At 42.2% G+C, this 27,730-nt stretch overlaps 1 protein-coding gene across 1 annotated transcript in view; it reads right to left on the bottom strand.

The window, feature by feature from the left end:
* Positions 1–27,730, bottom strand: part of NEK1 (NIMA related kinase 1) — a gene marked incomplete in the record, with an annotated part of 3,475,820 nt that overhangs the window by 2,865,766 nt on the left and 582,324 nt on the right. The window contains 2 exon segments of the mRNA XM_044062568.1: positions 10,358–10,444; positions 10,586–10,653. Coding sequence (XP_043918503.1) covers positions 10,358–10,444; positions 10,586–10,653 — 155 coding nt within the window.

The following is a 27,730-nucleotide window of genomic DNA, read 5'->3' as shown; positions in this document are numbered from 1 at the left end:
TTCCAAGAGAGGAATTTCAACTCTACTGTAGTAGCCGGTTAAAAGGCAGGGGGGAGAGTAAGTTTTTCCAATACAAAGTTAAGGTCCCAAGGCTGGAGTGGGACCTCTCCTGTGGGGATCTTAAATTTTTGGCCCCTCTAAGGAACTGTTTTACCAGAGGCTGAGAGAAGAGGGGTGGCCCAATATTATAATGAGCTGAGATGGCTGAGGCATGAATCTTAATTGAAGAGAAGGATACGCCCTTGTGGAGCATTTTAAGTAATCTAGTATATGAGGTAAGCTGGGCACCGTTATGCCCATCCCGTGAGACTGGCTCCAGGAAAGTACAGTTGTGTACACTTACATAAATGTAGATGTTCGAGTGTATTCACTGTTGCAGTCATTACATTTGGGGTAATCTGCTGGCAGGTCCCTCAGTCGGCCTGAATATCAAAGTATTGGGTCCTGCGTCAGTCGAGGTCTTCTCTTCCATGACGTCAGGTCGTCAGGGGTATAAAACATGCAGCCGATGCCATTTTCTTTAGTTTTTCTTGTCCCAGATGTCAGGTGCCCCCCAAATGGGGAGCAAATATATATACATACATACATACATATATATATATATATATATATATATATATATATATAAAAATGCAATTGTAACAACATAAACTTTACCTTCATCTAAAAGCAAATACACCAAAGGCTGTAGAAAATAGTGAAGGAAAAAGAGAAGTTCTAGAAAAAAGGGGGATGGCGGGTGGGTAACCAGGACTGCAACAGTTATACACTCGAACATCTACATTTATGATGAGTGTACACAACTGTACTATGGTCTTCGTGTTTCACTGTTGCAGTCATTACATTTGGGTAGAATCCCAAAGCTATGGATGGGAGGCTGGAACTAAATAGCATTAGGAGAGGCTATAAGGCCCTGCAGAACTGCAGTGGCAAAGCCTGCCCTGGACTTAGAGAAGAGAGGCAAATGATAATGCTTTGTAAAAGAATGAACAGAGCTCCAAGTAGTAGTTTCTAGAATGTCTTTGGTTGGCACCCCTCTGAGAAAAGCTGCTGAGGTAGAGGCAGCCCTGTTGGAATGTGACCCAATTCCCTTGGGCACCGGTTTACCATGTTGAAAATAGCAGAAACGAATGCACTTTGAAATAGTCTGCTTTAAAATAGCATTTCCGTCTGATCCTGCAGCAAATGCCACCAGTAGCTGCTCAGACTTTCTTAGGGATTTGGTCCTGTTTAAATAGAATCTTAGTTGTCTGTGTACGTCCAAGGAATGCAGAATCCGCTCCCCCCTTGTTCTGCGGATTTGGGTAAAATGTTGGCAGGTGAATAGTTTGGTTAAGAGCCACACTGGATACCGCCTTAGACATAAAGGAAGGATTGGTCCTGAGGGACACCCTGTCCAGGTAAAATGTAATAAAAGGCTCCACAGCCATGAAACCCTTCTTGCTGAAGTGATTGCCAGAAGGAAAGCTGTTTCCCAAGATAAAAACTTTATATCCGCAGTAGCTGCTGGTTCAAATGGAGGCAGGGTGAGCTTTTCCAACACAAAATTGAGGTCCCATGCAGGAGTTGGTGATCTTCTGGGAGGCCTTTTTGGCCTCTCTAAGATACTGTTTTAGCAGAGGATGAGAAAAGATGGGAAGCTCTGTGTTGTAATGAGCCGAGATGGCAGAGGCATGGATTTTTATTGAAAAAAAAAGATAGGCCCTTATCAAGCATCTCAGTCACGTATTGTAAAATCTGAGGAATATTTGGCTTTGTTGCGTCAGTCCCTTGTGCTTGGTTCAAAGCACAGAATCTCTTCCATTTATCAGCATAAGATTTTCTAGTACTAGGCCTTCTGCCTTCCAAAATGACATCCATCACAGATTTACTGAGAGGTGTTGTTTGAATAATTACATGATCAGACATGCTGCCAGGTTCAGACTTTGGAGCCGATTGTGCAGAATTTGATTGTTCTGCTGAGACAGTAGATAAGGTATTTGAGGCAAGTACCAAGGAGGGAGTTGAGACATATTCCTTAGAATTGGGTACCAGTGCTGGTGAGGCCAGTCCGGTGCAATTAGGATCATTTTTGTTTTTTCCTGTCTGACCTTTAGTAAAACCTTGGGAGGAAGAGGCAGAGGAGGAATGGCGTAGACTGATAGGTTTTTCCAACTGAAGGATAGGGCATCCACTTTCCATGCTTGTCTGTGACATGTCCTTGTGCAGAATTTGTACAGTTGATAATTCTGGGGACAGGCAAATAGATCTATGTCCGGGCTCCCCCATTTCTCTGTTATCATGCTGAAGATTGTGGATCCAGTTTCCACTCATGAAGGTCCATAAGAATTCTGCTTAGGTCGTCTGCCAGAGTATTTTGTTTTCCTGGCAGGAACTGAGCTTGAAGATGTACTTGGTAAGTCAAGGCTGTGTCCCACAATGCCATGGCTAGTCTGCAAAGGGGGTAGGAATGTGTACCCCCCTGCTTATGTACCACATAACTGTGGTGTTGTCCGTCTTTATCAGTAGTTGTCCTGGATGAAGTAAGTCCTTGAAGGCTGTCAGAGCATTCTGAACAGCTAGCATCTCTTTCTGGTTGATATGCAGATGCTTTTGCTTTGGGCTCCATTTGCCCTGAATGCATCTCCCCCCGCCAGATGGGCCCCCCCCCCCCCAGCATAGTCTGATGCGTCTGTAGTTAGGGTTTGGTTGGCAGGGAGTAGAGTGAAAGACCGTCCCATGTTCTGGTGACATGTCTCTGCCCACCAAAAAAACTCCTGTTGTAGGCAGGGAATGAGAGGAATCACTGTTTCCAGACTGTGACAATGTTGACTTCCATAAACTTTTTAGATACCACTGTAGTTTCCTCATATGCAGTCTTGCATATGGCATTAGTAGAATGCAGGATGCCATGAACCCCAAAGCCTGCAGAATTTGTCTTGCAGATAACTGGGTTTTTGTTGCCATCCGTTTGAAGTAAATAGTCAGTTGCCTTCGTTTGTCTGGCATAAGGTAAGCCATCTGGGCAGTTGTATTCAAGCTTGCACACATGAATGTAATCTTTTGAGAGGGTACCAGTTGTGATTTATTTTCGTTTGTGTACCCTAGGCATGTTAGAAGCCTTTTTACAAACGCCAGATGTTGAAGAAGAATGTCCTTGTTTTCTGCTTGAATGACACAGTCGTCCAAGTAAGGATAGATTTGTATGCTTCTTTGTCTGCAAAATGCAATTACTGGTGCCAGGCACTTTGTAAAGACCCTGGGCGCAGTAGATAAGCCAATGGGCAGTGCAGAGAATTGGTAATGCATAAAACCAGCCTTTAAGCGGAGGTATCTTCTGCACGATTCCCTTATTGGGATATGCAGGTATGCCTCAAGTATAGAGTCACTAGCCAGGCGTTCTTGCCCGGCATGGGCAGAAGCTGTTGCAAAGTCAGCATTTTGAATTTTGGGATGTCCAAGAATGTATTCAAAATCAATAAATCCAGTACTTGGCACCAGGCATTGTCTTTTCTGGGTACCAAGAACAGTCTTGAGTAAAACCCTTGTCCTTTTTCCTGTTCTGGTACTGGCTGAATAGCCCCCATATCCATGAGGGACGTAACTTGTTTCTGTGCCTCTGCCCATTGATTTTGTGGCAGATCTGGCCAACCATTTGGAATTGGCAAGGTATGGAAATGAAATCTGTATCCCCTGGGTTACTATGTTTAATACTGACTTGTCCTGGGTTATTAACTGCCAATTTTGAGCATTAAGTGCTAGTTTTCCCCCTAAGGGGGCTACCAAAAGATAAGTGCTTGATAATATCAGAGGAAAGTCATTGAGACTGTTTACTGTAGGGTTGTGCTTTGATTTGGAGGTAGAGGCACCCCATTACTTTGACCTGTAAGAACCCTGTGATTGGTATCTAGAGCCTTTTGAGCGCCTGGATTTGCCCTGTGAGGTTCTGTCAGACACAGGAAATGACCAATTTTTTTGTAGGCCAGTGTCTACTGAATCTTGGTGGCTGCACTTGTAAGAAGTCTTTTACAGTTTGCGTAGACTTAGATTTGTTTTCCATTCTCTTTAAAACCTCTTCTGCCTTATTACCAAAGTATCATGCTGTAAAGGTGCATCCAACAATTTAGCTTTAACATGATCAGGCAGATTTTGCTCCTTGAGCCAGGCATGCCTTCTAATCACAGATCCAGTAACTGCGGCCCTGCAGGAGGCCTCCAACTAATCAAAACCACATTGCAAAGTATGATTTCCAACCTGTTCTGCTGCATGCAATAATTCCTGTAATTCTTTATTTTCCACACATTCAGAAATTAACATAATTTTCTGTTCCGATAATCCATTAACATGCTGTTGATATTTAAGCATATGAAGCTGGCAGTTTAAGGCCCTAATTGCCAAGGTTGCAGACGTATAAACCTTCTTTCCCTATCTATCCAGCGCCCTGGAATTTCTATCAGGGGGGTATGATTCTTAGTTGTTGAGGCCTTTACACCTTTGGGACCCTGTGAGATAGTTCCAGGGTCAGAAGCAGGATTTTTGAATAAAAATTTGTGGGAGTCAGGAACCCTGTAACATCTGTCTAGCTTGCTAGGAGCCAGAGGTATCTGGAGCCATGCTCGATTCCGAAAACACATCAACAATGTCTAATACAGGAGGTATGGCCAAAGGCCTATACTGAGGATGAAGGAAATCCCTAAGCCTCTTTTTTGATTCTGAAAAATCTTGACTCTCCCAATGAAAACGTTCCCTCAAAGTATGCAAGGTTTCTCCAAAAGAATAATCTTCAGGAGGAGATGCAGATGGGATGGAATCCTCTGCATCTGAATCCTCATAGGGTGGTATAGAAAATTCCTGATCAGAAGAGGAATCACAAGAAATAGAAACCTGATCTGAAGATTCATAATCAGTGTCTTGCCTAGGCCTCTTATCGGGGGTTGGGAACCCCTGATCAAGGTAATTAAGTCTTCAGCCATTTTGAGCATCTTGGGCATAGAGGCCTAAGCACGTGGCTCCTGAGTCAGCTTTTTAGCCTTAGAAGTTGCTTTTGTCTTTGTTTTTGAAGCTGGCGTCGGTTTTATATAGAAATGCTGAGGCCTGAAAACACCCTCAGAAGCTGGTGCCTGCTCAGCGGGTCCGGACCCATCCGAGGGAGAGACATCCGCGGGTACAATACTCCGAGAATCTCACGGCATGCCAGACTCCACATGGGTCTCAGTAGAGGCCTGCGACTTTAAAGTAGCGGGTATCAGGGGCTGCGAAAGCACCTCACTGAAAACCGGCGACTGGCTTAGGAGAAACTTCGTCGTCAATTTTGGACCTCCACGGTCTGTCTCTGTCCTTTTCTTTGTGTTTTTTGTAAACTCCGGTAGTCGAATTGCTATCTGACGACATTTCAGGGTAGATAAATCTGTTTCCAAAATATTTTGAAGCAAAGATAGACTGACGCTTAACAGTGCGTTGGTTAAATCTAGCACAAAACTGACAGCAAGGCACGTTATCATCTGGGCCTAGGCAAGGAATATAGTACAAATGGAAATCCTTATGAGGCATTTGCTTCCCACAAGTAATGCAATTATTAACTTTTACTGACATCGGTAAGGAGCAGGAAAAAGTTTACCCAATGGGGTACTTAGCTTTAATTGAAGACTTCGGTTCTGAAACTCGAAAGTGAAAATTTCAGGAGTCGGCCGACCAGCACTTGCGAACTGCTTCTGCTTCGGGCACTGCGCAAGAAAGACTTAAGAAAATGGTGTCGGCTGCATGTTCTATACCCCTGACGACCTGACGTCATGGAAGAGGAGACAGCAACCAACGCAGGACCCAAGACATTGATATTCAGGCCGACTGAGGGCAACCTACCAGCAGATTACCCCAAATGTAATGACTGCAACAGTGAAACACAAAGAACATCAGTATATTTTCCACTTTTCTGAATAGGATTTTCTAGTACTAGGCCTCCTTGCCTCATGAATGACATCCAGCACCTGCTTACTGAGAGTTGCTAGAGGTGAGCTCAAGGGATTAGCCAGGCTGCAAGGTTCAGTGTTTGAAGCTGTGTGTGCAGAATGTGGCCCGCCTGCTGGGACAGCAGGGAAGGGGTCTGAGGCAGGTGCCATGGTTGTAGCACTGTCAGACTGCACAAAAGAGGGTACCAGTGCTGGTGTGGCCAGTCTGGTGCAATCAGGATTGTCCTTGGCTTGTGTCCTGTTTGACCTTTAGTAGAACCTTCGAGAGTTGAGGCAGAGCGGAAAAGGCTTAGACTGAGAGGCTTTCCCAGGTAAAGGACAAGGCATCCACTTTCCAAGCTTGACTGTGGGAAGTTCTGGTGCAGTATTTGTTCAATTGGTAGTTCTGAGGGGAGGCAAACAGGTCCACCTCTGGAGTCTCACATCTGTTCCTCAAAAGCTTGAATATTTTGGGTTCAAGTTTCCATTCGTGTGGGTCCATGAGATTTCTGCTTAAGTCGTCTGCCAGTGAATTCAGTTTGCCTGGCAGGAATTGAGCTTGTAGGTGCACTTGTTTGCTCAAGGCTGTGTTCCACAGAGCCATGGCTAGTCTGCAGAGTGGGTAGGAAAGGGTCCCTCCCCCCCCTGCCTGTTTATGTACCACATAACTGTGGTGTTGTCTGTCTATACCAATAGTTGTCCTGGAAGAATGAGGTCTTTGAAGGCTGTCAGAGCTTTCAGTACAGCTAAAATTTATTTTTGATTGATATGCAAGTGCATCTGCTTTGGGTTCCATTTGCCTTGAATGCACTGCCCTGCCATGTGAGCCCCCCATGCATAGTCTGATGCATCTGTTAGGGTTTGGGCGGCAGGGAGTAGAGGGAAAGGGAGTCCCCTTTGTGGTTACAGGCCTCTGCCCACCAAAGGAACTCTGCCCTTAGACAAGGAATTTTAGGAATTATTGTTTCCAGGTCCTGAGAATGCTGACACCATAGACTTTTTAGATACCAGTGAAGTTTCCTCATATGCAGTCTTGCATATGGAATCAACAGAATGCAAGAGGCCATGAACCTCAGAGTTTGCAGTATTTTCCTTGCAGATAGCGGGGTTTTTGTGGCCAGTAGGTTGAAGTAGGTTGTCAAATTTGTTTCTCTGGAGTGAGGAATGTCATCTGGGAAGTTGTGTTCAAGCTTGCTCCCACGAATACAATCTGTTGGCAGGGTACTAGGTGTGATTTCTTTTTGCTGATGGTATATCCCAGTGAGGTTAGAAGTCTTTACAAATGCCAGGTGATATAATAGCAAGTCCTAGCTTTCCACCTGAATCAGGCAATCGTCCAAGTATGGGTAAATCTAAATACGTCTCTGCCTGCAAAATACAATGGCTGCAGCTAGGCACTTTGTGAATACCTAGGGCGCAGTAGATAAGCCAAAGGGAGGTGCAGAGAACTGATAATGCATTGAGCCTGCTCTGAAGCGTAGGTATTTCCTGCAAGATTCCCTTATAGGGCTGTGCAGGTAAGCTTCTTTTATGTCTAGGGTTGCCAGCCAGGAATTCTTGGCTAGAATAGGAAGCAGCTGTTGGACAGTTAGCATTTTGAATTTTGGAACCACCAGAAAGGTGTTGAGAATAGACAGATCCAGGACAGGATGCCAGTTTTCTTTTCTGGGAACCAGGAACAGTCTGGGATAAAAGCCTTGCCCCCTTTGTTCTGCTGAAACAGGTTGAATAGCCTTGATGCTGAGGAGAGAGAGTACTTGCTTTTGGGCCTCCATCCACTGGATTGGAGGGAGGTCTGGTCATTCACCTATGCTTGGGAGTGAGTCAAAGTGGGATCTGTATCCTAGGGAAACAATGTTTAAAACCCATTTGTCTTGGGTAACGTATTCCCAGTTTTTTGCATGCAGGGCGAGCTTTCCTCCTAAAGGTGCAAGTAGTTGAGCAAGGCTTGGAGGAGTTCAGGATATGTCATTGTGCAGTTTTACCACAGGGGGTGGCGTACTACTTCCTGCTTTGGACGTGGGAGCACCCCACTGCTTAGATATGTGCGTAACCTGAGACTGAAGTCTTGGTGGTCTGCTGCCCCTGGGTTTGGACTGAGAAGGCCTGGAAAGGACCAGTTCTTCGAAGGCCAATGCCTACTTAATTAAGGTGGCTGTACTTGTAAGAAATCTTTAGCAGTTAGCATAGATTTAGCTTTTTCCTCCATCCTTTTGAGGACGACTTCTGCTTTATTGCCAAATAGGCGCTCTTGGTTTAAGGGTGCATACAGTAATTTTACTTTTACATGATCTGACAAGTTTTGTTCCTTAAGCAAATCATGCCTTCTAAGTACAGACCCAGTGACAGCAGCCCTGCAAGATGCTTCTAAAGCATCAAAACCACACTGCAAAGTAAGTTTACCAACTTGGTCAGCAGAATGCATTAACTCTTGTAAATCTTTGTGTTCTGCACAGTCAGGAATCAACATCATTTTCTGTTTAATTATCCCCATAATATGCTGCTGATACTTTAACATATGAAACTGGCAATTTAAAGCCTTAATGTGCAGAGTAGCAGAGGTGTATATCTTCCTACCTCATCTGTCTAAATCCCTAGAATTCCTGTCAGAAGGGGTAGGATTTTTGGCAGTAGTAGTCTTAATGCATTTTGGTCCTTGGGAAATGGTCTCTGGATCCGCAGTAGGATTCTTGAAAAGGAATTTGTGATAGTCAGGTACTCTATAGTACCTGTCAGGTTTCCTGGGAGCTGGAGGCAAAGTATCCGGGGTAAGGCAGGATTTCAAGAAAACATCATCTACAACCTCCATAATAGGAGGGATAGCTAGAGGCCTGTGCTGATGCAGGTTTAAAAATTCCCTGAGTCTCTTTTTGGACTGAAAATATTCCTGGCTTTCCCAGTGGAAATGCTCCCAAAGGGTATGCAAGGTTTCACCAAAAGAAAAATCTTCAGGAGCGGAAGCAGAGGGAATGGAATCCTCGGCATCAGAATCCTTACAGGTAGATAAGGGCATGTCCTGGTAGTCAGAAGGAATAGATATATCAGATTTCTGATCAGAAGAATCAGAAGGAAAATCAGTTCTAGGTCTCTTAGAGGGGGAAGGCTGGCTTCCCCTAATTAAAGTAATAAGGTCTTCAGACATTCTAATCATTTGTTTTTGAGGCATGTGGGCTTAAGAATGTGCTTTGGCTGTCGATTCCCTAGGCGCAGTGTGAACTTTAGGCCTGAGAAATTCGGTATTTTTGGAGTGAAACAAAAAGTCGGTTTAATATGAAAATCGGTAGGCTGGAATACACCCTCAGAAGCCAGTGCCTGTACAGCGGCTCCGGACCCATCCAAGGTAGAGACATCTGCAGGTTCCATAGTCGAAGAAGCATCTCGCGGCATACTGGACTCCGAATGGGTCTCAGTAGAGGCCTGCGACTCTGTCGAAGCAGATATCAGGGGCTGCAAAAGCGCCTCACTGAGTACCAGCGGACTGGCAACTAGCTTAAAGGAAGCATCGTCGGCAGTTTTGGACCTATGCAGTCTGTCTCTGCCTTTATCCTTTACGTATTTTTCGGAAGATCAGTAGTCTGATGGCTTAACGAAGCCATTTCAGAGTACGGAGATCAAGAGCAAAAACATTTAGCTACAAAAATAGCCCGATGACAAATAGTTCAGGTGTTGAACAAGGCACAAAACCGACAGTGAGAGACATCATGGTCTGGGCCTAAACAGGTGACGCAGTAAGAATTAAAATCTCTATGAGGTATTTGATTTCCACAAGCAAGACAATTATTCATTTTTTCTGACATCGGTTAGAGCAAGAAAAAAGGATCCCCAATGGGGTACTTCTCTTTTAGCAGACTTTAGGTCTGAAACTCAAAAATGAAAATTTCAGGAGTCTGCCGACCGGCACTTGCGAATTGCTTCTGATTCGGGCACTGCATGGCAATAAAGACTGATTTAATGTCATAGGCTGCATGTTTTATACCCCTGACGACCTGACGTCATGGAAGAACCGACAGCATCTGATGCAGAAATCCCAAGACTCTGGTATTCAGGCCAGCTGAGGGCTACCTGCAGGCAGATAACCCAAATGTGATGACTGCAACAGTGAAATACGAAGAACATCAACAGATGATATGTAAAGGCTGCACTCCCATGGCTTATGCCTTGATACACCACAAGTATAGGCTATGAAATTGATATCTAGGCAAAGCTTTTACCTGGGTTCTCACCCCAATGAGATAATTGGCAGTGCTTTAAAGGTTCCAAATATGTGAAAAATCAGCTTCACGTTTTTTAGATGCTGAATACTGGATAAATTAACTAGGGATGCAGATAAATGTTCTGTAAGCACGTGTAGTAAACAACATTGTTTTAACGTTCTGTTTTATATGCAATGGAAATATGAAAATCAGTTATGCAAAGTCTTTTCACTGTAATACCTTTTATTGTTGTATGGCTTATTTTCACAGATTTCGGGTGACAAATAATATGGTGTTCCTATGCAGGTACGAGCCATTTCGACAGTGCTAGAGAAAAATGCATTTGTCAGTACAATGTAGTTATATTAATTTGGTTTTCAGTCATTCTACATCATAACTTAACTGAGTAGCAGAAGTTGTTTATGTACAAATTAAACACTACAAAGATCTATTGATGTAGTGTGTCACCTGTTTAAAACTCTTGCGATTCCAAAATCTCCAAGCTGTGCAGTCCCATCTTTGGTCAAAAAGATGTTCTAGAAAGCAGAACACAGATGCAAAAGTTAAGTATAAAAATGACTTTACCCAACTAATAATACACACCTAAGCATTTAATTGCAAACAATAAATAATAACACACCTATGCATTTAATTGCAAGACAGCTTTGCCACAGATTGCTGCATTAACGTAGCCAACTTATCTGGTTTCCTTCTTCTCATATACAGAAAAAAATAAGTTTGGGATTCCATGTGTTCCAAAGGATTCATGTCAATTCGCTGAAGACAGTTTCAGCAAACACAGAAAAAAAAATCAAAAGCAGTTCACCAAAATCACTTTCAACTAACACTAAAATATTTTTTTTTTGTTTGTAAAAAGCCAAGTTCCCCTGCAGTCCCCTTCCCCAGTGGGGGGACACCATCACACTCCCTGGAATTATACATACAAACTACGAGGCAGCACAACAATGGAGAAAAGGCAATTGCCACAGTCAATTTAAGTAATTTCAGTGAACTGTCTTCAACTTTTTTGTGGTCATTGAAACTACCTCTTTCGACATGACATGATTCCGTTCCTAAAATTGTTACTATGTGCAATGACATTACAGATAATTGCAAGGGACAAAAATGAGGTTCAAATGAACTTTTGGTATGGCACTGTGCCAAGACTATCAGTCTTCCTAAATCTTTACTAAGTATTTCAAATCAAGTACAATTTCCTGGTAGTATCCCAGCCTATTTGATAAAAGAAAAATTGTTGGATGTCCAGAAGAAATAAGCAAAAAGACTAAGATGAAATATAAAAACATCTTTATTAAATTATCATATAGGACATAGACCATTTTACATTCATATAAATGACAATAAGCCATAGTGACACAAACTCAGTTGCAAACATTCTACATTCCAAACCGTGCGACACAACTGTAGCTGCAAACATTATACATCACTTTTAACATATCCAGTCATTGTTAGTCAACCATTACATCTCATTCAAATCCTGCTTTCTTCTAAACCTCATTCCTCCTCTGCATGTATTGATCTCACAGTTCACATTTTTTTCTATGTAATTTGCTCCTACACTTTTCTTAAGATCCCAGTTGTTTCAACTCTTACTATCTTCACTACTTCTAGTAAAGCTGATTTTCTAGAAATTGCTTTTTTTTTTTTTTTTTGCAGTCATCATAATTAGACTAAGCAAGGCTTTACTATGTCTAGGCAATCCCGGATTTGTATCATAGCTCAAAAAAAATAAATAATTTCCCTAGTCACTCCAACTTACTCACCCAGCATCTCCATCAGAGCAGTCTGCGGGGAATCTTTAATGTCTACCAACTCTTTACACACCCAGAAAATATGTTTCCAGTTACCTCTTTCTGCCCATCATACCTCCAACATTTGCTGTATACTGGAGAAAAAATTATTTGAAGTCTGCTTGGGGTATAAAAATACCTATGCAAGCACTTCCAGGCAACGATCCGAAATCATCTAGATTTTGTTATATATTTAGGACACATGCATACATCTCCCCATTTTTCTTGGTGAATTGCATATTTAATGTCTCTTCCCAGTCCTTCCAAAACTCCTCTGATTGAACCTTTTAGTTATCATGCAATATTTTATACTCTCTACTACTTATTCCTTTCTTAATAGCAGCTTCTGTTCTAGACTCAACTAAAAACTCTACCAGTGCTGGTCTTTTGTTTAGGATCCCTCTGTTTATTTCACTTTGCCTATACTCTAATATCAGTCCTTGATATGGAAGACTATCCTTAGCCTGCAGTCCAAATAAGTTCTTGGCATCTTCACAATCCATTACCTTTCCCTCTCTAGTTATTTGCTCCCAAGTACCTTGGTTCCTTTGCCAGTTTTCTCCAATACATTCCCACCCTCTCTTGCCTATTGACCGTCTCTCTAATTGCAGTCATCCCTATCAACAGAATCTCTTTCTCCAGTTCTGTGTTGGCTTGGTTCTTAGGAGACATTCTGCTACTTTATGAATAAAATATTCTGTATAATTATTACTGTTGTTCTCCTTAAAGGTCTCCATCCAAAATCCCAGTCTCTCCCTGTTAGTTGAGCTTCGCCAGTTTCATCGTCTCTTTCCAATTTGAATTATAGTTTTCTGTTTCTGCTATGTATAGGAGCCTTAACCGAGTTGCTCTGAAATACCCCTTCAACTCAGGTAATCCCAATCTAACCTGTTCAATTGGAAGTACAAGCTTATCCCATTAGACTCTTGCCATCTTCTCCTCCCAGATAAATTCCTTCAGCTCTTTATTAATTGCTATCCACAACTTTTCCTCTGGTTGATAAAAGTATGCCTGACCAGTGTACAAGACTAAAGGGATTATAAACATTTTAACTTAGTGTATCTTACTATCAATAAACATGTAAAAGAGCTTCCATTTTCTCAGTTTTTGTACTATATTTTTAGTCTCTTCCCACATATCGTTAGCTGCACATCAGTGTTATTTTTATCCATACTCCTAAAATACTTCATTTTATCATGTCCCCCATAAATATGGATATTGCTGAACCAGTTTGTATGTGGGTACATACTTTACCGCTACTGCTTTTGTTTTTGCTTTCTTAGTTTTGTATCACAAAAAGGTTTAAAATGGTCTTAGTATGTTCCACAACAATGTAATGTCTATTTCTGTTTTTGTCTGGTATAAAATAATGTCATCTGCAAAACAGCCAGCTTTTCTCGACTACCATACCAATCATTTCCTTGAACTTCTGAGTCCCTTATTTTCTTGGCCAATGACTTTAAATATAATGCAAATAAAGGGGAGAGAAGACACCCCCGCCTGGTTCCTCTGCTCAAACAGAGATAATTAAAGAGGAACCCACCCACTTTCATTTTTAGGTTCATAGGTTCATATATTAGTACTAAGCTAACTGCCCTTGGGAGCCATTTTAAGCCTAGCCAATTATCCCTTGTGAGACTCAAACCCTGCACCTTGTGCTTGCAAGGCAAACACCTTAACCATTAGGCCACCCTCCCAACCCTTTTGTTGCCTCCAATCCTTCATATACAGTGGATATAAAAAGTATACACACCCCTGTTAAAATGCCATTTTTTGTGACGTAAAAAAATAAGACCATAGTAAATCATAGTAAACCATTTCAAAACTTCTCACCTTTAATGTGACCTATAACCTGTACAATCCAAATGAAAAACAAATCTATTAGGGGAAAAAATATACAAAATAAAAAAACGTACAATAAGCTGGTTGCATAAGTGTACACACACACACACAAACAAAAAACACCCCCTAAAACCAACTAACAATACAAAAAAACTATGTACATCTTCAAATATTGAAGTTTTACTCCTTAATACGAATAAATTCCAAACTGACAGCCACAAAGACTCAAGCTAAAAAGAAAGAAAGCTTATCCATGCTAAGATGCATGGTAGAGCCTATGGTTCTATAAAGTGCTGTCTGGTTTCGCCTTATCTTTATAGCTCTCCCAGCTGGGAAACACTTGATTGCTTTCAGAAAATATTTTCTCCAAGCCATTTCTCTTTATCAGACTTTCTGCTAGTGACATAAGAACCAGATACAGGACCGTTTACTAGAAAAAAAGACCTTATAATATTAAGTATTATTTTTCATTTACTTGCTTTCTATCACACCTATTGAGAACGAGGTTCTAGCATTATGGAGGGGTATTGCTTGCCCTATTTTGTAAGGTCAGAATTGTGGATCTGACACTCATTATTTGGAAAAGGTGGGTAGAGACTTTGCTTGGGCTTTCATCTTACCTGTTACCAATGATATGTGGTGTATAAAAACATCATAGTGGATAACTGGAAAATACTGTTGGGTAATCAGGATCTTATTAAAGTAATATGAAAGTGTCCTAATTTCACTTAAAAAAAAACTGTAATATTAAAAGTCTTTTAGAAAATGTAATTACCACACAAGATGAGAACAAAGTTACTTTCATTAAAACTAAAGGGACTTATGCCTGTAACAGCTGTAGGAAGTGTAGGTATATTAGCAGCTGTTCATCGGTTCACTTTAAGCATAATAGTGAGATGGTTGTGTATGTTGCCCAGTGTCTTTCATGCCCAAGTTACTACACTGGAATGACAACAAGGTGTTTGAAAAAAGAATTAGTGAACACTTATTAGCCATAAAGAAAAAGGAACAAGCTAATGCTTTAGCAAGGCATTCCATAGTCTGTGCAAATTTCAAGAAATTTGTTTTTTCTGTGTTAGACAATGTAAGACAACAAGTATATACAGGAGATCTCAAAACACTATTGGAATGTAAAGAATCTCTATGGCAACTTCATTTTGGGGTGGACACCAAGCCTGGTTTGAATGAAACCATTAATATTAAATGTTTTTTGATGATGAAACAGTAATTATGCTGATAAAAAATATGTTTGTTTATTTATAGATTTTTATTCAAATATATATATATATATATATATATATATATATATATATTTTTGTTTTAGTTTAAGAAACATAGTTTTTTTTTTAGTAAGGACAAGTGCATTTATTTATATGTTATTTTAAACAGACATATATTTTTTTACGAACATTAATGATGTAATCAAACATGTGACTATAATCTGAGTTTATAGTGTGTGCAAGGGTGAAGTTTGATGTTTCTGAGGAAGTTCACAGTTAATAAAAGTGAATGAAAGCGCTAGTTATGTCCGTGTCTTTCTAGCACTGCTGGAGAGGATCATAGTTTTTTGTGTTTAGTTCGTTTGCCGTTTGAAGTTTTCGTCTTGCTAAACTATTTACATTAGTATCCCCATTACACTTAAAAGTAACTGAAAAAATGTTACTTTATAACAAGCAGAAAAAAATCATGCACTACTTTAGGAATAATGTTTAGAAAAAAAAAAAACTTTCTTACAGTGCCATTACCTGTGTTTGGATTTCCACACTAAATCTTTCTGTTTGCACGTAATCCATAACTTCATTTTATTATTTTTTTAAACTTCAGCCTTACTAATCCCTCTGTTCTGCATCCCCCTTTATTTTCTTATTTTTTGTATTGAGAAATTTTCCGTGCATGGGTATTTTCAGTCCAGGGGTGCCTTGCCCTTCTATGTGACCATTAAATGTCCATCTTGGATCCAGGATATGGGTCTAGCCCTCCATTTACTTATTCAATGCAGCACAACAGTCCATTCCTCAATCTTTTCTGCCACTCCAAGTTGAAGAGTCTTTCTTCTATCTCCATCCTCTTTAATCTACAGCCCAAGACATTCCAACCCTTGGGACTTCCAACATGGCTGCACACTGAGTAACAGCTCAATTCAGTCTCTCCCAGTCTGAAAAGAGAAACTTAGCAGAGAAAGCCAATGGACTCAGATTTATTGGTTTATTTCAGTAACTGACTACCAAGTGCACTACCTAGATGCCAGGAACAAGGAAATATAAATGACCTGGAGGAAAATCAGCTACAAAAGTTGAGGAAAAAACACAGACTGGGAAAAGTACTGCAGTTGTTACAAAACAGCAGTGCAAGTTACAGACATTACTTCAGGAAAGTATAAAGCAGATGTACACAGACCTGGTTAAAATAAATGAAACACTGATGGAGTACATCAACACAATAAAAAGCTTGAAAAATGGATGAAGCTGATACTACATTTTAGAGCAAAATCCCAAAAAGGGAAGGCATCTCTAATCAGTATTAGCAAAAAACTACGGGCACTCATAAAATCGTCTAAGGCCAGCTTCGAGAGAAAAATTGCACAGGACACTAAGGATAATCAAAAGGTTTTCTTCAGTTATGTTAGGGACCTGGGTGGGAATTCCCAGATATGCTCAGAATTAGTCCAAAATGACAAAAAATACACCGAACCCACAGACATTGCCAACATCCTAGCTGACAGGTTCAGCGCAAACCCCCCCCCCCTCCCCACCAAAAGGGCAAATATCTATCCCAGTAGAGTGCTGCCCCCCCGACATCTCAGATGCTCAGGTAAGAGCCGCCCTCTCCAAAGCAAAAAACACAACATCAATGGGACCAGACGCTGTCCCAGGCTGCGTCCTACATGAACTCCAAGAGCAGCTAAACTCAAACATAAAACTACTGTTCAATCTCAGCCTTACTACAAGATATGTACCCAAAGAGTGGCGTACAGCAACAGTGGTCCCCCCTCTCCACAAAGGTGGTGCCTCAATGGATCCTGGAAACTATCGCCCCATAAGTCTGACTAGCTTGGTCTGCAAAGCTATGGAAAGGATCATCATGGACCTCATAAATAAAGATATTGGGGACCTACAGACACTGGATCCTACCCAGTTGCCTCTTAAACCTGGTCGATTTCTTTGAAGCAGTCACCAAGGCCACTTGACGAGGGGAAGGTGGTCCACACAGCCTACCTGGACCTCACAAAAGCCTTCAATACAATACCCCACTCGGGCATTATAGATACGCTCACCAGCTTAAATATAAACCCCTATGTCAATAGATGGGTTGCAAACTGGCTCAAGGACAGAACCCACATGGTTAGAATTGCTGGAGCCATGTCAGACTCCAAACCAGTTACAAGTGGCGTCCCACAAGGCTCAGTCCTGGGACCTCTCTTGTTCGTTATATATTTCTCGGAGGTACAGGCCAACCCGGAAGGACTGTGGCTGACCAAGTTCGCAGATGACTGCAAACTAGGTGCCATAATCGACTCTCCAGCCGACACAAGCATCCTACAAAAGGGCCTCATAGAAACAGACAACTGGTGCCAGAGCCATGGCCTCAAGCTAAACGCCAAAAAGTGTATAGGTCATCCCTTTTGGCAAAAACAAAGTGCCCACAAATTACCACATAGGTGGTAATCCATTAAGTACGGAAGAAGTAATTAGGGACCTGGGGACCCAAGTTGATAGCAATCTCTCATTTGAAAACCACGTGGCCAAAGTGGTTAGAAAAACATTTTATGTAGCCCACCTAATCATGAAGGGATTCACATCTAGATCAGGGGAGGTCATCGTGCCTCTTTACTCATCCCTCATCAGGCCCATAATTGAGTACAATGCCCCTTCCTTTTGGGATGTACCTTACCAGACACATGCAGTAACTGGAAAGACCCCAAAAGTACCTCACCAAGAGGATCAAAGGGCTCAAACAGATGTCATATGCTGCTCGGTTAAAGAAACTCCAGCTCTACTCAGTGGCATACCGCCTGCTCTGAGGCGATCTGTGCCTGACGTATAAAGCCATGTCCAACCCGGAATTAATGGACATGCTGCACCTCAGAAAATCCAAATCCCATTGAGCTACGGGAGGGACTTGAACCTCAGCACTGAAATAAATAGGACATGCTGGAGGGACAGATTCATAACCCAGAGACTCCTTACACTCTGGAATAAAATCCCAGTCCAGGTTAGACAGGTTAGACAGAGTCCCTCATTGACTCTCTTCAAGAAGAATCTTGAGTGGATGTGAGATCGTAGGTTTACCCCGGGTATCACTTCTGTGTCACTGTTGGACAGAGGCACAGTATACTAACCTCGAAAAAGGGCATAACAAAATTCATTTAAAATGGGTGGCGAAAGCCAAATGCACTCTGGCTAGGCTTATAAATGCCCTAGGGCAGATAGCCTAGTATGAACCTATAAACCTATGAACCTATGAACAGATATTCAAATACTACGACAGAACCTTAACACTCAGCGGTTGAAATGAAGAAAAGGCTGAATATGAGACTACACAAGTAAAGTAGAGAGCATGTAGAAAAAAACTTAGATTTTCTGCTGTACCCGAGAAGCTGGAAGGAACAGACTGTATTAATTTTTATGAAAGTACAAATAAGCAACTGGACTGATATTCCACAACAAAAATTGTTAATTGAAAGGGTATATTGTGTGCATGCACCAAACATGGCTATGAGAAAACAACCTAGACCTTTAATAGAAAAAAATTGCAATCTTACTAGCAGGAGTTGATTCTGACAAAGCTGTGGCAGAAGGACAAAATACTAAAAGTGGGAGACACTGAAACAATGAGTCTTCAAATTAAGGAGAAACAGGTGGAGCAGGAAACATCTGAAAGAAATATGGAGAAAGGAAAAAAAAAAGAGAACATGGTGCAATGTTTATGCAAAGAAGAAAGTAAAACGAATCAATACAGAAAAAGCAGCACCAAATATATCTGCAGAGAAATACAGGCAAGGGCACCCAGATAAAGAACATTTCACAATAAAAAAATAATAGCAATTTAGATAGAAACTGAAGTTATGGATTACCTGCAAAGTGAAAGATTTACTGTTGAAAATCCAATACAAGTGATGTCACGGCATGATGGAACAACAAATCCCCAAATTAAGGACAGACAGGTGGAACATGAGGCATCAGAAGACTGCTCACATGATCATGCTCTGCAGCCTTCTATAGGAAACCGGTACAAAAGTTCAGTTTAAGTTGCACAACAAGGGAAGGAGCAGGAAAGAGAAGAAACTCTGACACAAGCAATGTTGTCAAGTGATTAGCCAACGAATTCCCAATACGGAGCAGCAGCAGATGATGCAAGATCCTGTCACAAAAGTAAATACTGCCAGTCCAGCTATCTGGAATTTTGTAAATAACTCTATGTCATTTGTGAATACTGATATGATTTATACAGAACTGTAAGTTGTGTACTGAGCTAAAATGTAACCTCAGCATGCCCTGCTGGCTTAGAAAAGAAATGTATATAAACTATTGGGGCTGTGTAAATGTACATATTTTTAACAGTGGCAACTGGAACTTAAAAGGTTAACTTGGAAAAAATTCAAAGAAAATAAGTTGAAATTAAATTGTGTTATGATTGTGCTACAAGTTATCTTTCAGTTTGAATCAAAAGGAGACAGGATGCCAACACTAGGGGACTATCTGTGTTGTTTTGCAAATGTTTTATTGTTCTAGTCTTCCAGTAGTTGCAAAGATCGGAAGGCTATGTATTTTCACAGAGAGATTTTAAATGTGGGTAGTTTCCGACACTGGGGGGTTTAGCTTGGGAACTGAAAGGCAAGCGACAAGAAGTGATGTCACCCAAGCTAACCCAGCAGTAATATTTTATAGGTTCAAAGGTGTGTACTAGGCTTATGGCACTGGAGCCTTTACAAGCCTAGCCCATAGGATTACCCTGGCATCATGCCACCAAATCTCAGTTCCCACTGCCTCTGTCGAGCAGAGCTACTAGAGTGATCCCCGGGGTGAATTTTCTATTTCCCATCCATTCATCAAGATTTCTCTTGAAGAAGGCCAATGAGGTGCTCTGTTTGACATGTATGGGAAGTCCATTCCATAGCATGGGCAGTCTTCTAGGTTATGAACCTGTCCCTCCAGCTTGTTTCTTTGATTGTGGTAATGAGGTTGAGGTCTCTGGAGCATGTGTTGCAGAGGGATTGGGATTTCTTTAGATGCAGAATTTCTAACAGAGCTGGGTCAGACATGGCTTTGTAAGTCAAGCAGAGGTAAGTAGATGATATGAGACAGAGAACAGTTGGAGTTTTTTTTAGTCTGTCCATATAGGACAAGTGTTTAAAGCCTAGGACCCTCTTTGAGAGGTACTTTTGTGGCCTCTCCAGTTGTTGCAGGTGTCTAGTGAGGTACATGCCAAATGGGGCATTGTACTCAATGACTGACCTAATGAGGGAAGAGTAGAGGGAGACAATGACCTCTTTCTTCCTGGATGCAAAACCCTTAGTAATGGAATGTGCCACATAGATCTTTCTGACCACAGTGGCAATGGGGTGGTCAAAAGAGAGGTTCATGTCAACCTGTGTTCCCAGATCTTTTATAACACCTTCTGTGTTCAGTGGACTACCATCTATGTGGTAATATTAATTTAAGAACTCTCTCAGAGAGAGACTGTGCATTTTGTATTTTGTCTTTGACTTGGAAACATCCACCCATCACCATCTTCTGTACTTCTGCCTGCGTGTTGTTTTTAGGGCAGAGTAATTATTTTAGATTCAGAGAAGAATATAGTAAAGTATTGCTTAGATGTTTTCTTTGAGACTGTCCTGCAATGTTGTTTTAAACATTTCCGGTGGTTTTGAACTCTGAAGTTACTGTGTTGATTTACTGTGTATTGCCTTGTTCTTTTATTAATTATTAAATATATTTTAAACCTTTCAGTTGTGGCTGATATTTGTGAGACATATTTAAGCTTTTAAGAGTATTTGCATATCTCTATGGTGACATTGTACAGGCCACTCCTAAATAGCCTTGCTCTTGGTCATACTACCATTTGGATTAACAGTAACATTACACAGTAGGCTTGGACACCCTTTGTTAAGAGCCTTACAGTAGCTGATTAAAAGTGGCTGATTGCAGCTGGAACTACCTTATAGTCTGGGTAGAAGGGGGCATAGCTAGTAAATCTGTGCCAGCCTATCCCAGGCGTGTGTGTGTGTGTGTGTGTGTGTTAGCTCAATGGATGGACAGAGAGGGTGCTGGAGGTTTTGGCTTGGCCACTCAGTTGTGATCTCAACTCTATAGCTGTGCCAGTGGGAAGCCTTACTGGGGATCTGGAGAAAGAGGGAAAAACAGCCCCAGACTGACTGTGATCTCTGTGTGCTCTTAAGGGAAATTACACTTCACTATGTATGTACTTATCCTCCCAGTATGTACGTCCTCACTGTTGCCAGTGGTGAGGTTTGAGGTTCCTTGATTACTGGGCCAGTGCAAGGAAATCACATATTAGCCCCCCCCCCCCTTGAAAACTCAAGCTAGTTTTTCAAGTTACCCTTAAGAAACATTGCTTGAGGGGGTTAACTATATGGGAATATCTCACCCCATTGCCTGTCTTGAGAGCCCATCTCTGTTGGCATTGCTAACCCCACTGCGGTGCTGCACTGTGATATCATATGCCTGCAACCCTAGGCTCTACCTTAGTAACTTGGTATTTTGCTGCCTGGCTCAGTGTAGCCATGCTAAGGATAGTGGTCCATAACTACAGTGAATTTCCTTCCATACAGATAATGCTGAAGTTTGTGCAGTGCCCACACTATGAATAGACACTCCTTTTCTACATCTGCATAATATGCCTCCTTGGGTTGGAGCCTACGACTGAGATGTATCCCTGGGTGCTCTTCTCCCTCTGAGGAGACCTGGATGAGTACAGCCCCCACCCCATGGTTTGAAGCATCCACCTGCAGAACAAATTCTTTGCTGTAATCTGGACTGGCTAACACTGAGGGTCCTCCCAAAGCTCCTTTAAGCTTCTGGAATCCCTGCTCACATGTTGGGGGTCCACACTACCTTATCTGGCCTGTTTTTCCTTGTCAGGTCCATGAAGGGAGCATCTATGGTACTACACTTTGAGACAAACTTTCTGCAGTACCCTGCTGTCCCCAAGAATGCCCTATCCTGCTTTTTGGTAACAGGGCAGGCCATGCCTGAATGGCTTGCACTCTGCCAGGTTCTGGCCTGATATTACCACTGCCCACTCTGTGTCCCATGTAGAAGACCTCTGCTGTACCCACATGACACTTACTGGGCTTAATGGTCAACGCTGCCCTCTGGGGTCTGCCCAGCACCTCCCTGACATGCTGAAGGTCCTCTTGCCACTTAACTCTCACAGACACACTATAAGGGGGCCCACTTAATAGGCCCTTACAGTCCTGTATCCACATGGTGCTGCACCAGATGGGTGCACCCTGGTTTCCCAGTGAATATGTCCCCAAATGCCTGTAACACTGCTTGGATTTCTCAAACCTGGGTAGGGACAGCTGCTGGGACATTGCTACCCCTTCCAATGAGGTGTCAGTCCGAGCCTCACTGAAGAGATCAGTCACCAGATCCCCCTCAGCCATCCACTGACAATACGCAGCACAAGGGCCTCCATGTCATGGTAAGGTTTCATCATGTTAACATGGTACAATCTGTGCCCCTGCCTCCTGCCTAGCAGTGCTACCATGTAGTTAACATCACTGACCTTCCTTAACACTTTGAAGGGTCCCTGCCAAGCTGTCTCCAGCTTGTTGTGTCTGACAGGAATGAGAACCATAACCTGCTACCCTAGAGCATACTCTAGCTTGAGCATTCCTGTCATACCAGACCTTTTTCTGCCGTTGGGCTCCTGCCAGGTTCTCCTGGCCCAAGCCCACGAGTTCTCTGAGCCTTGTCCTGAGGTTTAGGACATATGCCACAACACACTCCTTATCGGATTCACACTCACCCTTCCACATATCTCAAATCAAATCTAGAGGTCCCCTCACCCTATGCCCATACAGCAGCTCAAAAGGTGAAAAACCTGTGGATTCCTGGCGAACCTCTCTGTTAGCAAACAATAGACGGTGCAAATATTTTTCCCACTCCCTCTTGAACTGGTCTGCAAATGCCCAACGCATAGTCTTGAATGCAGAGTCTAATCTCTCAACAAGACCATTAGTCTGTAGATGGTAGGGTGTGGTCTTAAGGTGCTTCACCCCACAGCACTTCCACAGACAACCCAGCTGGTCTGACATGAAATTGGCACCTCTGTCAGTCAGTAATTCTTATGGAAAACCTACCCTGCTGAAAATCAATAACAAAGCATTTGCCACCTTTTCTGCCTCAATGGAGGACAGAGCTACCACCACAGGGTGTCTGGTACTATACTCTACTACCACTAGGATATACTTTTTCCCTGTGGAACTTGGGGTACTCAGAGGCACCACAATATCTTCTGAAATACCTTCTGAACTTGTTTAATTATTTATTGACATTTGTTTACCAGGAAGGTCTGCTGGGGTGAACAGAGCCCATTTTCAGTGGAGGCCCAGAGAGAAAAGCTCCAATGCACAATAAAGTACAGCTGTGTACACTTACCATTAATGCAGATGTTCAAGTGTATTCACTGTTGCAGTTGTCACATTTGGGTTATCTGCTTGCAGTAGCCCTCAGGCGGCCTGATTATCAAAGTCTTGGGTCCTGCGGCGGTTGCTGTCTCATCTTCCATGACGTCAGGTAGTCAGGGGTATAAAGCATGCAGCCGACGCCATTACATCAGTTTTTCTTGCCCCAGATGTCAGGTGCCCCCATAATGGGAAGCAATTATATACAAGGTTACACCTCCAACAAAAAAGCAAATACACCAAAAAGCTTAAAGCATAGTAAACAAGAATAGGTATAGTCAATAGAAGTCAGGGGGCTGGAGGGAGGGTAACCAGGACTGAATCAGTGAATACACTCAAACATCTACATTTATGGTAAGTGTACACAACTGTACTATGTTCTTTGTGTTTCAATGTTGCAGTCATCACATTTGGGTAGATTCCCAAAGCTAAGGATGGGAGGAGGTAATTTAGATAGCATTAGGACCATCAATAAGGCCCTGCAAGACTGCAGTGGCAAAGCCAGCTCTGGATTTAGAAAAAATTGGCAAGTGGTAATGCTTGGTGAAGGTATGTACAGAACTCCGGGTAGCAGCTTCTAGGATGTCCCTAGTAGGGACACCTCTGAGAAAGGCTGCAGAGGTAGATGCAGCCCTGGTTGAATGTGGTCTTATCCCCTGTGGGGTAGGTTTGCCATGGTGCTTATAGCAGAAATGAATGCAATGACCTATCCACTTTGAAATGGCTTGCTTTGAAAGGACTTCCCCTCTGCCCCTGCAGCAAATGCAACCCGCAGCTGTTCAGATTTCCTAAGGCGCTTAGTCCTGTCCAAGTAAAATCTAAGTTGCCTGTGCACGTCCAAGGAGTGCAGTATTCGTTCCCCTTTGTTCTGTGGATTAGAAAAAAAGTTGGCAAATGAATGGACTGATTAAGGGCCACACTGGATACCACCTTGGGCATAAAGGAAGGATTAGTCCTGAGGGACACCCTGTCCGCATGAAAGATGATGAAAGGCTCCACTGCCATGAGGGCCTGTAATTCAGACACCCTTCTTGCTGAAGTGATGGCTAGAAGGAAGGCTGTTTTCCAAGAAAGGAATTTCTACTCTGCATTTGCAGCTGGCTCAAAGTGGGGTAAAGTGCACTTTTCCAATACAAAGTTAAGGTCCCAGGCTGGAGTAGGGGCTCTCCTGGGTGGTCTTACGTTTTTGGCCCCTCTGAGGAATTGCTTCAGCAATGGGTGAGAGAAGAGGGGTGGCTCTGTATTGTAATGTGCTGAAATGGCCAAGGCATGAATTTTGATGGAAGAAAAGGAAAGGCCCTTGTGAAGCATCTCAGTTAAGTATTGAAAATTATGAGGTAAATTGGGCACCGCTGTTCCCATCCCCTGAGTTTGGCTCCAGGAACAGAATCTTTTCCATTTTTCAGCATAGGACTTTCTAGTACTAGGCCTCCTTTCCTCCAGAATGACGTCCATCACTTGCTTACTGAAAGGACAGTAACAGAGAAATCAGGTAATTAGCCAGGCTGCAAGGTTCAGGGTTTGAAGCTGTGGGTGTAGAATCTGGCCCTCCTGCTGGAACAGCAGGACAGGGGTCTGAGGCAGGTGCCATGGTGCCAGCAGTGACACACTGCTCAAGAGGGGGTACCAGTGCTGGCATGCCCAGTCGTGCTATCGGTATTGTCCTTGGTTTGTCCTGTTTGATCTTTATAGCACTTTGGAGAGGAGAGGCAGAGGGGGAAAGGCATAAACTGGTGAAGGACAGGGCATCCACTTTCCAAGCTTGTTTGTGGGGAGTCCTTGTGCAGAATTTGTCCATTTGGTAGTTCTGAGGGGAGGGGAGTAATCAGGGAGCCTCAATCCTCACCACTGGCAACAGTGGGGGACTTGCACACTGGGAGGATGACAAGTGAAGTGCAATTTCTCTTAAGAGCACACAGAGATCACAGTCATTCTGGGGCTGGTTTCTCCCTCTTTCTCCAGATTCCCAAAAAGACTCCCCACTGGCACATCTATAGGGTAGAGATCTCAGCTGAGTTGCCAAGCTAAAACCTCCAGCACCCTCCCTGTCCAACCACTGCTTTGTGTCCCTACCCAAGTAGCTGACACACACACACACACACACACACACACACACACACACACACACACACTTTGAGACTTGATTTATACACACACACCTGAGAATGGCTGACACAGATCTGCTAGCTATGCCCCCTTCTGCACAGACTATAAGGTAGTTACAGCTGCCACCAGCCACGCTCATCACAAATGGTGTCCAATCCTACTGTGTAATGTTACTATTAATCCAAATGGTAGTCTGTCTGACCAACAGCAAGGCTATTTAGGAGTGGCAGTGTCACCACAGAGATATGAAATAACTCTTAAGAGTTTAAATTTCTCACAAATATCAGCCACAACTAAAAGTTTTAAATATATTTAATAATAACTAATAAAAGAACAAGACAATACACAGTAAATCAACACATTAACTTCAGAGTTCAAAATCACAAGAAATATTTCAAACATTGCAAGACAGTTTTCAATAAATGAAGAAAACATCTAAGCTATACTTTACTATATTTCTATCTGAATCTATAAGAGTTGCTATGCCCTAAAAGCTTACAGAAAAACACACGGGCAGAAGTTGGTGATGAGTGAATTTTTCCAGGTCAAAGACAAAATATAAAATGCACAGCCTCTGAGAGAGTTCTTAAATTAATATCAAATATTATTGCTAGGTTAGCTTGGATGACATCACTTTTTGTCACCTAACTTAAAGTTCCAAATCTAAACTTCCCAGTGTCAGAAACTACTCACATTTAACCTCTCTCTGTGAGAATACATAGCCTTCAGATCTTTGCAACTGCTGGAAGACATAAAACAATGCAACACTTACAAAACTACAGAGAGTCCCCTAGTGTGGACATCCCGTCTCTTGTTGACTGAAACTGAAAGATAACGTTTATAGCACAATCATAAAATAATTGAATTTCAACTTATCTTCTCTGAATTTTTTACAAGTTAAACTTTTATATTCAAGTTGCCACTGTTAAAAATATATACATTTACACGGCCCCAATAGTTCATATACATTTCTGTTCTAAGCTAGCAGGGCATGCTGTTGTTACATTTTAGCTCAGTACATAACATACAGTTCTGTATAAATTATATCAATATTCACAAATAACACAGAATTATTTACAAAATACCAGATAGCTGGGCTGGCATTATTTCTTTTTGTGACAGGTGCATCTGAAGGGGATATATATATCACAAGAATATGTTATTGCAACATTCTGTAGAATGCCCACAGGCAACAGAGAGCAAAGAAAGTACAGTTGTGCAAGTTGAACTTACCATAACAGGAGATGTTCAACTGATCTCTGCTGCAGTAGCCTTAGCTATATGGGTTATATTCTGCCAAGGATATAACAGTCAATCAGCTTCCAAAGCTTCAGAGCACTTTCCACACACCAAAACTGTCAAACAACCTGAGCTATGGTGACTAAGAGAAAAGTCTGGGCATGAAACACTTTTAAAACTTTCCTGCCAGCAGAGACAAGAAGGCCAAGTCCTGAAAGGACAAGGCTAGGAATAAAAAAAAAAAAATGTCCACACCCTGGTGTACAAAACACACACACACACACAAAAAAAAAAATGAGAGAGGACGGTCTACTGCCGCAGTGATCATTCGGACATCTACTATTATAAGTTCACCTTTCTGCTGCAGTAGCCTCAGTTATATGGGTAGACTACTATAGCTAACCATATTTGGGAGGAGGAGAGAAGGGTCCAGAAGCCCCTGGAGAAGTTACAATAACGCATGACCTAGACCTAGAGAAGGAATCTAGCTTACAGTGCTTTGTAAAGGTATGCACAGAAGAGCAAGTAGCAGCTTCTAGAATACTTCTACAATCCAACCCTTTCCAAAAAGGCATAAAGGAAGCCAAGGTCCTTGTAGAGTGGGCCATTACCTTCCCTGGAATACATTTGTCCTGGTAAGTAGAACAGACTTAAAACAACCATTTGGAAATGGTCTGTTTTGACAATGGCTGTCCCTTCTTACCTTCACAAGAAATAAATTAATCCGAAGATCTGAAAGATTTAGTTATGCCAAGATACTACCAGAGTTGTCTGTGGACATCCAGGATATGAAGTATCCTTTCCCCCTCATTTTTAGGTTCAGGAAAGAAAACAGGGAGACAGATAGTTTGACAAAGTAAACGCGGATATCACTTTAGGCATAAAAGGAGGATACAAGAAGCATTGTCCTTCTGGAATAAGAGGTAAGGTTGACTCACTATAAGAGCTTGCAACTCATTCTTG

This window comes from Protopterus annectens, chromosome 2.part1 (assembly GCF_019279795.1).
Source record: "Protopterus annectens isolate FY-2018-M chromosome 2.part1, PAN1.0, whole genome shotgun sequence".
Taxonomy (NCBI): domain Eukaryota; kingdom Metazoa; phylum Chordata; order Ceratodontiformes; family Protopteridae; genus Protopterus; species Protopterus annectens.
This window is presented reverse-complemented; position numbering and strand designations above follow the sequence as displayed.